The sequence below is a fragment of the Vipera berus genome, assembly GCF_964194415.1.
Source record: "Vipera berus genome assembly, chromosome: 2".
Classification (NCBI taxonomy): domain Eukaryota; kingdom Metazoa; phylum Chordata; class Lepidosauria; order Squamata; family Viperidae; genus Vipera; species Vipera berus.
Genome location: NC_138203.1, coordinates 204776763 through 204794036, shown reverse-complemented (window position 1 = coordinate 204794036; position 17274 = coordinate 204776763). Strand labels below are relative to the sequence as shown.

Sequence of the window (17274 nt, the reverse complement as noted above, 5' to 3'; positions counted from 1 at the left end):
TTTTCATTACATAATTCTACAGAAGTAAATGCATATAATTGCATCCAATTTATTATTTGCTGAAATATAAACTAAGTGAATGACTATCATTCTAGGATTCTGCACCCAAGTCAAAATAATATGACTGATGGGAGTTTTGATCCTTACCATTTCCAGTATTTCATCTGTCATCAAAAGATGTATGTACAGATAACTTAATGCATTTTTATTCTACTCTTTTTAAAATATTTTTTTATCTTTTCCCACTTCACCAATTCTTTATTTTTCATTAAAATATAAAACCTACCACTATAAGACTTCCGTTTCAAATTGATTCATCTCATTTATGATAAATCATTGCAAATCAGACATTTAATCTTTAAAGATATTTAATATAGTTGCTATATCTTTATGTGTAGCATTCTGAGTATGTCGGTATATTCCATGTACCTATTTACAGTGGTACCTCGGTACTCATCATTAATTGATTCCAGGAGGTGCAAACATTTTTCCCATAAGGAATAATGTAGTAAGACACCGAGAAGTTCTAGCTTATGCATCGAGTACCAAACGCATGATGAATACCGGGACAAAATTTTCATGTCAGAATGCATTGAGTACCAAATTCGATGAGTTTCAAAACAATTGAGTACCAAAGTACCACTGTATTTATTTCATTTATTTCATGACTTCATTCAGGAACTGAAGGTAATATACACAATACTCCCTCCTTTCTTTCCTACAACAACCTTGTGATGATCAGACGGAAAGAAAACATCTGGCCCAAAGTTGCTTGGTGATTTTCCCAAAAAGATGTAGGACTACATTAACTTGGATCTCCCTGTTACAATTGGTGTGAAATAGGCAACATTATGTTGGCTTACATTGAGATCCCAGCTTATAATAAATAGTGTGGCCATGCTTCAAAGAAAACAAGTATATTTGCACTTGTGGTATACTCACCTAAATGTGTCCAAACTGGCTTCATTATTAGGAAATCCTATATGTGGAATGGATATAATATGACTAAGGCTAATATGACTACACTATCTTAATAAAAATGTTATTGAATGGAATCGAGTTGATATATATATACTTTAAGTATATGGGCTGTAAAGATAGGAGTTTGGGGAAACTTTGTGCAACACGGTTGTAAGGTTTTCCACTTAGCCTCACAATTGTCCCAGTGTTACTCAGGAATTTAAGGAGCTGAAGAAACTCCTGAGCTGAGGTTTCAGCAAGCAAACAACTTTTATTTTAATCAAAACAGAGTTGGGTGACCTTATTCCTCTTCATGGCTGGTAGAGGAATGAAGGCAACAACCAGGAAAGATGTCTTCCACCTTTTATACCTTTTCAGAACAAAAAGATCAGGTCTTTGTATCAGGAAGGAAAACGTACAGAAAAAATAATTCCAAGATGATGACATACACAGCAATCCAGGCTCCATCCGTAACTCCTTTTCCCCCTCCCCTTACCGTGCTCTTTTCATGGAAGCAATCTCCTGTATATAGAGCATGAGACATTTGCTTTTATGTAAATAATTTCCCAATGTAAAGCACCTGCACATCAACAAAGTTATATATAAAATGATTACAAAATATCACTATTAATATCAAGCTTAAGCATAATAAAATTATAAGCATAATAAAATCCCTTCAGTCCTCCCTTTTTAATATAAAAGCCGAATAGGCTTAGGGATTCTTGAAGAGGGGAGTGTAGATAAAATCATTGTTTTAGCTAAGGGGTGTCAAACTGCCGGCTGGTGGGCCGGACATGTCATGAGGAAACTGCGCCCACCCCATTACCGGCAATGGGGAGAAAGCTCCGATACGTTGCGCGATGTTTCGTGATGTCACAAGTTTGACATGTCTGCTTTAGCTGGTTTATCATTATAGATAGGAGTGGCAACAAAAGTTAGTCCAGATATAGTGAATCTAACAATATTCTGAACAAGTGGGATAAGGCATGGTAAGCACAACAACCCTCCCAAGGCCAAGACCACAATGAAAAATATCCTTTTCCAATCATCAAACATTCCCAAAAACCATCCCCCAACATCCAGTGCTCCTGTCCATATCTGGACAGGGACATACGACAACGTTTGCATTCTATCAGTGATTTCTTTGACATATTCCTTATATGTAATGTCAGATTGGGGTCTAATAATGCAATTTAGGGCCACAAAGATGAAATGGAGGGCCCATTTGGTTGGATGGTCCTTTTCTCAATCTGCTAAGTGTCATGAATGGGGAAGTGAAATGAGGCAAAAGGGTTTAGAAAAACTAAATGAAACATTCCAAGACCCCAAAATGAACACAAATGACGCGATATCTGCTTAGAAAATGTTTATTCTGAGTATAAAATTTAAGAATAAATCTACTCCTATGTACACATGGCAAAGGAATGAATCTCAATCAGTATGAGTATGCGATAGTTTATAATGAACAGGTGAGAGAATTAGTGAAGGATAAATAAAAATAATGAAAAGTTCTATGGTGTTAAATAGGAGAAGCAAATAACGTTTATATGATCAAATTTAAAAAACCAAAGATTTAATAAGACCTGAAAGAATAAGGTGAATTAGCAGTCTCAAATTTCAACTATATTATTAAAGCCAACTGTCAAAATTCTTTCTTTGAAATGGTCAGAATTAACTCATTGGTTTCAATATCTCTAAATAAGTAGCATAGTTATTGAAATTTGAAACAGAACAACATACAAGTGAAGAAATGTATGATAAAGTGAGCTAAAATTTTGGTTATACTATATAAATGGAACAGTGGGAAAATATGTGATTGAAAACACTGAAGTTTAAATTTAACTCTTAAGAGTTAAATTTAAGATTTTACAAGATGCTAGGGAAAGAGGGGGACTTAAGGCGCCGAATTTGAAATTGTATTATGATGCGGTTGCCTTGACGTGGGTTAGTGATTGGCTTAACTTAACTAATAAGAGAATACTTCATCTTGAGGGTTGGGATTTGGTATATGGATGGCATGCATATTTGCTTTACGATAAGAAGGTGGACAGGGCTTTTAAATCCCATATTCTTAGAAGTGCTTTGTTGCGTGTCTGGAAAAAGTATTATTATAAGTTAAATTATAAAATACTGATTTGGGGAATTCCTGGACACGCGATAGAGGGCGTATCTATGGGAGTGAGTTTGGATATGGTTTCTTATAAGGAATTACTTAGATTGGAAGGGAATGATTGGCAACTTAAATCATTAGATGAGTTAAGACAAGAAAACATAAGTTACTCTTGGTTTCAATATACCCAATTGAAAGCTAGGTGGAAGTTAGATCAAAAGGTTGGCGTCACAATTATAGATCAAAATTTAGTAAAACAAATTAGAGACTTAAATTGTGCACATATAAAGAGGATATATAATGCTTTAATTGAATTGGATTCGGAAACGGAATTAGTTAGAGATTGATAAAGTGGGCACAAAATATTCAGGAACCAATTTCGTTGGACACTTGGGAGATAATTTGGGTCAGAAATGTTAAATTTACTCAGGCTCAAAACTTAAGAGAAAATTTTTATAAAATGTTTTATAGATGGCATCTGGATCCCAAGAAGTTGTCTAACATGTATCCTAACTTACAGTCTAAATGTTGGAGATGTGGTAGTTTAGAAGCCACCTATTTTCATATGTGGTGGACTTGTAGAAATATAAACACTTTTTGAATTAAAATTTGGTGGAACATTCAAAAGATTTTTAAGAGAAAGATAAAGTTTTCTCCGCAATTGTTTTTATTGGGTATTGTTGTAGATTGTGATGTTAAAGAAACCAATTTGATGTTGAATATGATAACAGCAGCACGGTTACTGGTGGGACAATATTGGAAGAAGGATAGTTTGCCTACTATAGAAGAATGGGTGCTTAAAGTTTCGTATCTTGCAGAAATGTCTAAGATTTCTGCTTACTTGAAAGATCATTCACAGGAAAGATATATTTCAGTTTGGAGGAGATGGATAGATTATATTCAGAATAAATATGGGACTAAAAAGTTCCATTTAGCTTATGAGTAGATTTTAAAGGGATATTGATATTGATTGTTGGTACTTTGTATGTATTTATGTTAAAGGGGAGTTAAAGCACATTATGAATTTGGTTAATTGTATATTATGTATAATTTTTTATTTAGAATATGATTATTATAACTATAATCCTGTATTTAGCTCTGGGAAGTGGGGGGGGGAGTGGGCGGGTTTGGGGTGGGGGGGATTTGGGGATATATTGTAAAATCTTGTTTTTGTAAAACTTTAATAAAAAAAAAGAAAACACTGAAGTTTACATTGTTATATCTTAAACAGAATTTTTGTATGTCATCAGAAAAATTATCTAGAAAATTTATGTTGAAAACATGAACAATAAGAAGGAACATTTTATCATGTTTGATGGATATGTAAATAGCTAGAAAATTTTGGATTCAAATAATACATTGGTTCAGAAAATATTAAAAATTACAATTGAGACCAGTGATTTTTCTTTTGGGACTGATAGACAAACAATTGGAAAAAAGTCATAGAACTTCCTTTGTGTATATCATAACTGCAGTGAGATTATTGTATGCACAAAGATGGAAAAATTCAACACAACTTGCAATGGAGAAATGGTTGATGAATATCATGGCACTTTCTGAGGTGCCTAATTGACTTCTTTGATCAATAAAATGCAATATCTACATTCAGTGCTTTTTTTCTAAAAAAAAAGTGCCGGAATTCTCATCTTTGCGGGCACAGGAGGCGGGGGGGTGGGGGGTGGCGCTGCTGCAGTCATGGGTGCAAGGGGTGTTGGTGGCAGGCTGCCCCCCGGGGCTGGAGCTGGCGCGGCTGGTGCTGTGGGAGCAGCGGGGCCTGCTCTATATGGCGGGGCTGCGCAGGGCGGGCGGCGAAGGCGGTGCGGGCCAGGCAATGCAGGGTGGCCACTTAGGCACACAGGGCGAGGCGACGGTGGCACAGCTCCATCACCAGGTAGGCCACCAGCCTGGCTAACACAGGTGAGCTCAAGGAAGGAGTGCACATGGACTCTGCAGAACCCACCTCCCACTCCTTGTCCTCTCTTAATTACCTAGTTGAGATGGTGTAGTTGGGCAGCAGGGAGGGATGCAAAGTTCCTGCCAACTCTCCTTCCCTGCAGACAACTTGCCAGTGCAACGTTTGCCAGCCAGGTCTTTTGGCACACTTAGCAGCAATTTTGAAAGCCAATAGAGGGAGTAGCATAGCTTGTGCAAAAGCTTTTTTTGTGTGCAAAAAAGGGTGCCGGAACACCGTTCTGAGCGTTCTATGGGGAAAAAAGCCCTGGATATATCACATATAATTGAAGATTGTAATTAGTTGCGTGTGCACGTTCAGCAAGTATGATTTATTTGTGCTGGCATTTCTAGGCCTCTTTCCAACCACATCCAAAAAAATTTGTAACAAACATTGGAATTCTTAAGGCCATGTTAGGTATTTCCCAGCAATCTGTTACTGGAAGGAAAAAGCAGTCCCTGCTGTGTTACTGATCCCATCCTTCCGAGGTAGGTAAAATGATGACCCAGATTGTTGGGGGCAATAAGCTGACTTTGTAAAAATGCCGCTTGGGGGGGGCCCTAATAAGCAGGCATATACATAGAATGAAGGCTATTGCTAAGCACATTGATTTGTGCTTAGATTGTAAGCTGCCCTGAGTCTTCGGAGAAGGGCGGGATATAAATGGGATTAAATAAATAAATAAATTTGCATGTATGCAGTTATCCTTAGGGTGCCATAGTTATATATGTGTATACACACACACACACACACACACACACACATATATGTAAAAAGGTAAAGGTAAAGTTTCCCCCGCACATGCATGCTAGTTGTTTCCAACTCTAGGGGCCGGTGCTCATCTCCGTTTCAAAGCCGAAGAGCCAGCGCTTGTCCAAGGAAGTCTCCGTGGTCATGTGGCCGGCATGACTAGATGCCAAAGGCGCATGGAACGCTGTTACCTTCCCACCGTAGTGGTCCCTATTTTTCTACTTGCATTTTTATGTGCTTTTGAACTGCTAGGTTGGCAGAAGCTGGGACGAGTAACAGGCGCTCACTCTGTTATGCAACACTCGGGATTCGACCCGCCAAACTGCTGACCTTTTAATCGACAAGCTCAGCGTCCTAACCCACTGAGCCACCGCATCCCCTTTCATTATTTTAAAATGCCCTGTAAACCGCCCTGAGTCCTTCGGGAAAGGGCGGTATATAAATCTAATAAAATAAAATAAATAAATAAATAAACTAGACATACTCAAATACCAATTTGGTGTCAGAGAAAACCTCTCTACTACTCACAATGATAAAGGGAGGGAGAGGGAAAATCCATTCAGGCAAGATTCTGTTACTGCAACCTTCTAACAAAAATAGTATTAAGTATTCATAACTCTGGTTTCCTAGTCTGGATTATCTCAAAAGGCTGTCATCAGCATATTTTTATTTTATGGTACAAACATTTTATATCACTTCTGGAATAGATATTGTAGAAACAAGTGGAATGAGATTGCTTACCCTGTAGTTATATTTTTGCCAAATATAAATCTATACAGTCCATCCAATCCCCGAATCAATGCAGAGTGTTAAAAGTCTGGCATTTTCACAAATCCATTTAAAATGTTTATTGAATTATTCATTGTTAAATATGGATTAAAAATGAACATAATGCAAATATGTTAATTACTTCAATTATCAAAAGTCTATTAATTATATGAAGTATTTCCTTTCCACTACTGCTCTAACAGGGCTTCCAGTGAAAGATCAGCAGTTGCAAACAGTTGACTATCCATCTTTTACATTGCTTCATTTTTAGGTGGCTTTTCTGCTTTCCTAGGAAATTCTTAGGAAATTACCAATGATCCTAAGAGCGATACTGGCAGAAGAGGAATTTACTGCTGAGTGGTTCCCTTTTGCTAATTGATTGAAAGAGGAGACCAGTCTAACTGGGAAGCATCTAGTTAATGAAAGAAGTACGGTAGTAGGCTTTTTCGGGAAGGAACGTGAATTTCATTCTTCATACAACACCACGGACGGGGCTAGTATGCAAAGCGACCAAACCCGCCTTCCAAAATGCAGGGAGCCACTAGTTGGCAGAACAAATATTATTTTTTCTGATTTCCTGTGTTCCTCCACATTTTTGTAGCCCACATCGGTAGCTTTAATTTTAAAATAATACATCTACCAAAGTATCCACGGTTATGATAGGAAATGTCTGCCCATAAAAAGGCTAGCGATATGCTGTAAAACCTCCACACAAAATGTTAAAAGCGAAGCCACTGTACGTTTCGAACCTGACCCTGTCGGCTACCATAGACATCGTGTTTACCCGGTAGTTTGACTGGTTGTCTAGCAACCGTATTTGGCCTGGTAGGGCTTAATTAGCAGGCATGTAAAGGCGATTTCTCGTTGGGGGTGGCTTTGGCTCGGTGATACCGAAAAGTCACGTGCAAAATTACAAGGGGGGGGGTTGGCGGCAGAGAAAGGCGTTGTCGTTTGAAGTTGCAGTTCTCTGCACGCTTACTTAGCACTTAGTTCATGAGATCCGTGGAAAGGAGTTACGCATGACGATTGGGCATAGATAGCATTACGGAGGACTGCCATCCGATCATTTTCATCGAGGGGTAAAGCCCCAGTAAATATAGCAGTATTGGTCAAGTAAGCGTTGGTAAGATTTCTGTAATTACTCAGATGTTGAAATTTACAAAAAATTGTTTAGCCTTCCGGCAAAGAAAAGGTCAAATAGCTCTACTTTTCTGGATGATGCAGGAGGCACCATCTCTTAGCTTGTCATTTTGTTCTTTTGGGAAATAGGCTATTTCCATATGATTTTTAATTTGCAAGCCAATGATGAACTTTCAGCACTGTGTCCTAATTCTTAGCTAGAGTAAATGTGCATACTAGGTGAGAAGTCCTATTTTGGCTAATGCAATGTAATTTGGAGTAAATTATTATTTTGAAAGGTCAGATTATTGTTCTTTATTTCCTCAAATAAGAACATATGTTAAATGTATAATAATTCTTTCATTTCAGTGGGAAAACGTGAATTTTAATCTGAAAAATGCAGGCTTTAATGCCCAAACCTCAAATTTATGTTGAACGAACCTTGGCAATCATCAAGCCAGATATTATCAACAAAGAAGTAGAAATAGAAGATATAATTCTCAGATCAGGATTTACTATTGTTCAGGTAATACAAGATAAATTTGGATATCTAATTTATCTTTTTCAGGGTTATGCTTTCACAAAAGAATGACAGAAAGATATTGAGGAACAAGGCCCAATTAAAATGTGATCATGTTAGATGATACATATTATTTAGTTGTGAAAGAAGCTTGTAAGCTTATGTTGCCATATCAATAACATAACTGAACTGGATAGTCTTTAACTACTGACCAAAACCTGTGTAAATAGAGCAGGGCATATGTCTATTAGAAAATAATTTTGTTATATGCTGTACACTGTAAAACAATTGTATGCACTTTGGGTTGCTACAATACATTTTAAGTTTTAATAACAGCTGTGAAATTCCAAGATCACTAAGATTAATTCACACTTATTATATTCCATAATCATTTAACAAATATTCTTGATACTCTAATGTGTGGGTCACTTCTTATTATGTAGAACTGCTTGAGCTAATATTATTTTTATAAAATATACATACTATTTTTATATAGGAACTGACAATGCAGCAGTTCTAGAGAAATATTGTGTCTATAGATAAGCTATTACACATTTCCACTAGATGTCACTCTTTCACTACAGGAAACTTTCAAATCAAAGACTATTTTTGTTTTTGTAAAGCAACAATTCCTTCTGAGATAGATAGATATCCTTTATTGTCATTTTTTACTGTGGGCACAATGGCACACAATATTGCTTGCTCTCAAAGTGTACACATACATAACACAAATTTAAACATACTATATACAATATATGTATAGACCTACACCCTTACCTATAAGTAACATATAAATATTAATCACTGTCCATCTTGAATACATAATGGAAGGAGGAAGTTTTAGAGTTCACAAGGTTAATACTGTATGGAACAAAATGAATCTGAATGTTCTGCTTTGGATACCACGAAGCCTCCTCTCAGAAGGTAACAAAGAAAACAGGTCATGAAGAGGATGTGTAGTGTGCCAGACAATCTTGCGGACCCTGCTCAAGCAATGCTTATGTGTCCTCGACGGAAGGGAGGGAACTGCCAATAATCTTTTCAGCCATCCTCACCACTCTCTGCACCACCTTCTGTCTGAAGCAATGATACTTCCAAACCACATACAGACTGTGATGCTGTATGACAGGATGCTCTCGATCGTTCCTCTGTAGAAAGTGGTAAGGACAGGGAAAGGAAAGCATAAAGCGTAACAGTAGTAACAGTAGTAACAATAAATTTGAATGACAAGTTTGTGGTAAACAGGGATTTCATTTTAAGACCTGAGAGTGGTCTTAATGTTAATTAAATTTCATTTAATATTTGTATTAAGAATTAGTATTTTGAGGCCGTCAAGAACCTGTAAACTGAAACAGAGTATTATGAAATTTGGAAAAATTTGTACGATTGGTTAGAGATGAGGATTGCTGAGATGACTATGATTGATTAGCTGATAACGTAAGGACTTCTTATTAGTACCTATATCAGGACACAATTGAAAGATATGTAAATACAACGTTGACAACTGAAAGATGGTTTACCAGAAAATTTACAGATGTTATATGTTCATTTTGTTATACTCTGTCATAGAATGTATTTTAAGTTTCTGTTTTTCTTTCTGTAACATAAGGTAATACTAATAGCAGTGTTGTAGCCAGGGAAGTTGAATCATGTCCACTTTTGTTTTTAAATGTACATTTGATAATTTTTTTTAATAAAATAGAACCTGTAACTATTATTACAAGCTCCCCTATACCATCAGCTGAACACGAGGGAGGTCTAAATGGTTAATCTATATACGGTACTAATCAGAAAGAGCTTCATACAGATTACTGAGCTTTTATAGCAGTACAGTATAGTTATGCAAGGTATCATATTTGATTGCTTTCGAACAGTGCATTTAGAGATATTTTTCATTTCATTTATAGAAAAGGAAGCTTCAGCTAAGTCCAGAGCAATGTAGCAACTTCTATGTAGAACAGTATGGGAAAATGTTCTTTCCAAATCTGACAGCTTACATGAGTTCTGGACCTTTAGTTGCAATGGTTCTTGCTCGGCAAAAGGCAATCTCATACTGGAAGGAACTTCTTGGACCTTCAAGTACTATAGTAGCTAAGGAAACACATCCTGACAGGTAAATTAATTAATTACTTAAAACTATCTTAAAATGAACTTACAGATTTTACTATTCCACTTTTGATTTCACAAGTATTTTCAATTTAAGACTATGCAATGTAATTATGTTTCATATATTTAAAGAATTTACTTGTGTATCAGACTGATCTCTAAACAATATAAAACTTCTCTGACATACCCCTGTGCTATCCCGTGTATCTGCTATATGAATTAGGACAATTTTATAGATTAAGGGTTATTTTAGTAAAGGACAGCAATACTTAAGGGACAAATAGAAGAACCATGGCAGAGATCCATGTTACCTCTGTTTTATTAAATAACAGGTTAAAAAAAGACTAATCATAAGCTTATTTTAATTGTTGCTAAGAGTATTTGTGGGGATATTCCTGTAACTCAATGAAAGTTGCATTAGAGTCATACTGAATTGAAATTGAATAGTTTTGCACTGCATCTGTGTGAACATATCTGTGTTGCTTTCAGTTTAAGAGCAATCTATGGAACAGATGATCTGAGGAATGGACTTCACGGTAGTGCCAACTTTTCCTCAGCTGAAAGAGAAATCCGATTCATGTTTCCTGAAGGTATGCATTTACCATCTTTCCTGCTATGAAGAAATTAAAGAAACTAAATATAGCAGATTGTTGTGTAATAATGTCACCCTGTATGTACATACCTGGTAGAGAAAATCAATTTATTTTGTGTGTGTATATACATACACCTCTACATATCATATCTCCTCACCTTTTCTCTAACTGTTGAAGGCAGCATAGATGATGAGTTTCCTTAATTTTATCCTCCTAATAGCTAAACAGTGTGAGGAGTTGGACCAACCATTCACTCTCCGCCAGTGCTTTTTTTCTAAAAAAAAAAAAAGGTGCCAGAACTCTCATCTTGTTAATCTTTTATTTATATATTTTATATATATATATATTTATTTATATAATTAAAAATTATATATTCAATTCTTAACATAAATTTAATGTATTTAAGGCAAATGTTCATAGTAAATTCCAAAGTTTTGTCCAATTCTCGTCTGGCAAATCTTTGAGATTTGGGCCAAGTTTAACCCATAATTACCTTTAGTTTTTTCATCTGTTTTTGGCTTAGATGAAGTAATGCATCTTTCAGGCATTCACCAAATAAACTAGAATTTGTTGTGAGCATCTCCTTCAATACAAACAGCTCATAAGCCGGACCTATCTATTTTAGCAACCACATTATTGATGGCTTGTACATACCATTTTAAAGATATGATCACATTGGTTCAAGTGAATGAGATGCTCCTATAACCCAAAATGCATGCTATTAATTCATTCCTGCCAAAATAGTTATTTTCATCAGATTTAGTTCATGATGAACTTAGAACACTCTGTTTTATCAAATTTATCATGAAGACAGCATAATAGGCCGCCATAGGAGTAAAAAAATGTGGGATAGCTCCCCCATGTTTATATACTGCAGGTGGGTATTGTAAAGATGGAATATTATTTTTTTATCTACTTGGAAAATGATGTGTTGCACTTTAATAGAGGAGACAACTTTTGCATATATACTATGACATATATTGAGTTCCTTTTGGAAGGACTAGCAGTGGGAGATAATAGATGTCTAATACAAGTGCATATGCTGCCTTCAACATATATGTGTTTAATTGATGGAGTCATGTTACTGACAAGATAAGGAATTGCAAAGTAATGGTTATTAATACATAATTAAACATTTTGTTTCTATTTCTTTACAACTGCTGATAAAAAATGGCCTGGCTATTTTCAAATTATACACACAAGAGAACAGGCTTAGGTGAGGGGGAAAGTGTTACAATTCAATCTATTTATGAATATGAATGAATATGTCCATAATTGCCCAGTGTATTTTAACAATGATATAGAATTGTGCTATGAGGACCTTACAATTTACATTTCTTATTCTTGGGGAATTAATGACAGAAAGAAAATGGATTGAAAAAAGTAGATGCAAAAGTAACATTAGATAAATATGAGAAAATATAGTTGCATATCCTTAATTAATTTATGAAAAAAATGCTTAAGATTACCACTTCAGATAGACATACAAAATCTACAAGAATCCAGATAACTACTAAAATAGTAGCCATGAGACATAGTTCCTTGCTAAGGGAGGGTGACCCCCAGCCCCTCCAGGCCACACAGGATGATGTGGTCAAATCAGGTTAAGTCAGTGCAGCAGTTCAGGGCCAATCCGTGCGAGGTGATGTGTCTCCCGCAAGGCACACCAATGGCGCAGAGCTTGCAGTCACCGAGCCAGATGCTGGTGTGGCGTGGCGGGAGGGCGAGGGCGGAGGGCAGGCCGAGGCGATGGCAGGCATTGCGGGCCAGGTGCTCCAGGGCGGCCACATAGGTGTGCAGGGCGAGGAGGCAGCGGCACAGTCCAGCACTGGATAGGCCACCAGCTGGCCCGGCCCATGGAAGGCCAGCCACCCCTGTGCCCCATGTGTATCACCTCAGTGCCCGCAGCTGCTCCACCAGCGCCGCCACCCGTCCCACGCAGCCCTGCTGTGTAGAGCGGGCCCCGCGGCTCCCACAGCACTGTGGTGTTGCTGCTCCCGTCTCCTCCAAGTATCTTCAGGACTACTGTTAAAAAGAGGTGGAGAGGGAAATTGTGTCCGCCAGGCCTCGCCTCCCCATTGGGCCAAGGGTCTTGCAGAGGGTAGGGTGGACTTGACAAATGCGAGTTATTTTAGGAGGGGGTTTCTTTGCCACTGTGTTTTCTCCTTCTGACTTGTGGTCAGCCTGGCTGACACAAGGTGAGCACGAGACAGGTGCACACATGTTTTCCCTGCTTTGGTGCCAGGTTCTCCATGCTGCAGTGTGGCATGGAGACCCTTGCTGACATGGGTGAGCACGAGGCAGGAGTGCACATGGACTCCGCTTTTTCGGTAGGACAGAATTAAGTGCTGCTTCCCACCTCCCACTCCTGGTCCTTTCTTACTTACAACTAGAAGATGGTGTAGTTGGGCAGCAGGGAGGGGTGCAAAGTTCCTACCAACTCTCCTTCGTTGCAAACAACTTGCATGTGTAACATTTGCCAGCCGGGTCTTTTGGCGCGCTCAGCAGCAATTCCTATTGGCTTTCAAAAGCCAATAGAGAGAGTAGCACAGCTTGTGCAAAAGTTGAAAAAATGCATCAAAAAAAGGTGCCATAACTCGGTTCCAAGTATGAGGAAAAAAGCCCTGCTCTCCGTTCAAAGTCAGTATAAGTTTCAATTTGTAATCTTTATCATAAGTCCTCATGATGATATGAGACAATATTCATTTGCAACTCAAATGTGCTAGCACAAATGAGGTTGGTATGTGTGATGCTCCTATTAGTATTTGAATTGGATATCTGCATATTTTCTGTAGGTCATTCTAGTTTATCATCAAGTTTTTATTGCATAATTATTCCTAGCTTTTGTGAAGTTTATGAAGGTTGCAAATATTTCAAAACATAATTCAAAATGAGTTCAGACAGGCTCCAAATGGTAACAGAGACACGTGGCTGATATTGACCGCTATATCTGAGATTTTTTTTCTTTAATGGTAATCCTTTTGTTATGGGTTACCATGTGATAAGCTCAGATGAACTGTATATCAGTATTATATATCAATAATAAGCTCTCTGTGGCTCCTTTTGACTTAAGACTTTTCTAGGTAAACAGAATAACAGAATAATAGAGATGGAAGGGACCTTTGAGGTTTTCTAGTCCAACCCCCTGCTCAGACAGGAAACCCTATACCATTTCAGATAAATGGTTGTCCAATCTCTTCCTTAAAACTTCCAGTGTTGGAGCATTCACAGCTTATGGAGGCAGGTTGTTCCACTGGTTAATTGTTCTAACTGTCAGGAAGTTTCTCCTTAGTTCTAGTTTGGTTCGCTCCTTGATTAATTTCCATCCATTGCTTCTTGTCTTGCCTTCAGATACTTTGGAGAATTGGTTGATCCGTTCTTCTTTATGGCAACCCCTTGATTCATAATGCAAGAGAAGGAAATTCAAGAGGAAGCTTTTTGGAAAAAAAATAGATTGTGGTTCTTGAGATGGCAGTATTCTTGGTAGGAGGCCAAGCTAATGCTCCAGTTGAACCTTACATATATCTTTATCCATTTACTATATTTGTACCCATCTGGGATTGACAGACAACAATATGATAATCTAATTAATTACATCTTGGACTGCAGCCTGCAGAACTACAGTAGGGATATCATAATAAAGTCGCACAAATTTGGATGACTGTTGGCTGGCAAATAACTCTTTGCTGCTATCTAGTGGTGCTACAAATTGCTGTTGTGCAAAAATATAAGCAGAAAAGCTGTAGATTTTTTTTTAAGAAGGACTTCTTGTTCTAGAGTTTAGTTTAGAAGAAGAAATCAAAGATGATTTGTAATGCAAGAGAGTGGGGAGGCTTTCTGGGCAAAAAAATCTGGAAAAAAAATGTGGTTCTTGAGATGGCAGTATCTTTGGTAGGAGGCCAAGCTAATGCTCCAGTTGAACTTCTGAAATGTTCATTGTATATTTCTTATGTGATGATGCTACTTACTTGAAATGAGTTTATGCATTAAAATTTCTTACATGCCATCTAATCTCCTATTGAATATACGGTAAGCTGATTTAAAGAAGAATTATTTATATTTGGATCCTGGGTTCAATATGACCCTTCTGGAAAACATGAATTCAGTTTGTTTATTATCTGGCAAACGAGGTATGATTCCAAATCTTATTTGAACAGTCCATGTGGAATCAGTGGCATACACGTATTGTAAAAAAAAAAGGCTTTATTTTTTACTCTCCCATAGTTAATTATTATGAGTGAGTACACAACATGATGGAGGGGAAAAAAACAAAATTTACCATGTTGTTATGCTGAAATACAGTACAGTAGTTTTCTTCATGACATTCTTGTCTGGATTTTAAAAATAATAATATTTTATTTTTTTTATTTATTTTTATTTTAATTCCATTTATATCCCGCCCTTCTCCGAAGACTCAGGGCGGCTTACAAGCTTAGCAGTAGCCTTCATTCTATGTATATGCCTGCTTATTAGGGCTTTCACACACCCCCAAGCGGCATTATTACAAAGTCAGCTTAATTGCCCCCAACAATAGTGATTTCAGCTTGAAATGCTATTAATCTATGGAGAAGACAAGCGTGGAATATGTGTTCAGCAGTAGAAGGCGAATTATTGGTTTTAAATCAGTATATTAAATGTATTTCTTTTTTTCCCCAGTATTGATTGAACCAATTCCAGCTAAGCAAGCTGCTAAGGATTACCTTAATTTATATGTCATACCTACTCTACTGAAAGGACTGACAGCGCTATCTAAGAAGAAACCAGCAGATCCTTTTGTATGTATCACAAGAAAGACCCATATCAAGAGGCAGAATGAGTATGAGATAACAACTAGTCGCCTTACTTCGCTAAGGACAAAATGTCCCTTGCTCTATAACAGATAGAAATCCAAAGGAAAAAAATGACGGTTGATAAGAGCAATAGTTGTTTATATGCATATTGAGTTTGGTCCCTTCAAGCTAGAATGCCCATAATTGGTGAGCCTTTGTGTTTCAGGAGCAGTCTAGACTGACTGCCTCCTTCACCATCACCTACTCAGACAAACTGGTATATTTTCAAAAGCAAAGAATCATTAAAAGAAAGCTTTAGGAATTTTAAAGAGTTTCTACTCTCCTCACTGTTTTATAAAAGAGAAATATTAAAGGAATTTGGTCAGGAGAAATACAGAGTTTGAATGCCTCCTGGTAGCAAACCGTATCTTGATACAGAAATTAAACGAGGAATTTTGTTGTTGCTCTTTTTGATAGATATGGCTGGCTGATTGGCTAATCGAAAATAATCCAAATACACCTAAGTTGCGGAATAATGTGATTGTGGAGGAACCTTAAAAGAAGAGGCTGCCAGTTAAATCTTAACCAATTTCCTGCAAGTATCACAAGTATCCATATGTGGGCCTTAAACTAATAAAGAATATTTGTTGCAATTAAGGCATAAAACTAACAAGTGTATTTATTTGTCTAGTTCAGCTTTTTTTCCCAACTGCTGACCTCTGGCATATTTGTGTACTGCAAAAGGTTCATAGGTGTGCCCTATTAGTGAGCCAGACTAAATGATAGGAAGTGTTGTGCAGCCAGAATACCGCTTTCGTGACATCACTAAGGAGGGACTGCCTCCATTTCTCAATTTCTTCACTTGATTCCCCAGCAACTTGTGATGTCACAAGACTTCCAGTTTATCCACCTAAAAATCCTTCATGCCATAAGATGAAAAAGACTGAGAACCACTCATCTAGTATATATCTCACAGTTATCCAGATGATAAAAACAACTAACCCGAAGATCCCCATTTTATCTCAACAGACTTGTGAGAGAGGTTGGTCTCAGAGTCACTAGCTAAAAACTGTTCAGCTTTTAGATGGATTTGAAACAGAGTCTCCCTAGTTCTGGTCCAACATGTGAATTGCTACCACAAACTGTCCTTAGTTGGTACAGAGTTTGATGTAGTGACTTTTTAACTATGTATATATAAAAGGATAGATCCCAATTAACTTGCACAATTCTTTATTTGTATTAAAGCAATTAATTTATAAAACCAAAAATATATACTTTCATTGATGCATGCAAAGAAAATGTATTTGGACAGAAGTTTAATCAACATGTTAAAGTTTTTTTTAGATCACAATATAGATACAGTTAGTCCTCGACTTACAGCCACAATTGAGCCCGAAATTTGAACAGTCACTAAATGAACAGTTGTAAGTTGAGGACTATCTGTATTAACAAATGAAAATTAACACATAGCCAGTTTTCCTAACTGAAATGGTAAAAATTCTCTTAAAATGTACATACACAATTTATTACCCAAACTGGCCTCTGCTTCTAAATATTGGAAAGTAGCTAGTGAACTATTCCTATTTTTAGAGGAGTTCTGAGTATGATAGAAAGGGATCCAAATAATC

At 37.1% G+C, this 17274-nt stretch overlaps 1 protein-coding gene across 3 annotated transcripts; it reads left to right on the top strand.

The window, feature by feature from the left end:
- Window positions 1-90: 90 nt before the first annotated feature.
- On the top strand, window positions 91-16242 carry NME5 (NME/NM23 family member 5). 3 transcript variants are annotated; one of them, XM_081321167.1, is made up of 6 exons: window positions 91-179; window positions 8028-8184; window positions 10086-10291; window positions 10774-10874; window positions 15534-15652; window positions 16124-16242. In XM_081321167.1, the coding sequence occupies exons 2-6, from the start codon at window positions 8056-8058 to the stop codon at window positions 16202-16204; spliced, it is 636 nt and encodes a 211-aa protein (XP_081177293.1). In that variant the 5' UTR covers window positions 91-179; window positions 8028-8055; the 3' UTR covers window positions 16205-16242. The 3 variants fall into 3 exon arrangements, with proteins under 3 accessions (XP_081177293.1, XP_081177292.1, XP_081177291.1); XM_081321166.1 differs by lacking the exon at window positions 91-179 and adding an exon at window positions 7378-7652; XM_081321165.1 differs by lacking the exon at window positions 91-179 and adding an exon at window positions 7378-7662.
- Window positions 16243-17274: the final 1032 nt, after the last annotated feature.

Excerpts from the sequence above, each read along its gene's own strand:
- NME5 (XM_081321167.1), top strand. The coding sequence starts at position 8,056 with ATGCAGGCTTTAATGCCCAAACCTCAAATTTATGTTGAACGAACCTTG. Across the intron at positions 10,292-10,773 it reads AAGGAAACACATCCTGACAG|TTTAAGAGCAATCTATGGAA; the intron begins GTAAATTAATTA and ends TGTTGCTTTCAG. Across the intron at positions 15,653-16,123 it reads AGAAACCAGCAGATCCTTTT|ATATGGCTGGCTGATTGGCT; the intron begins GTATGTATCACA and ends TCTTTTTGATAG.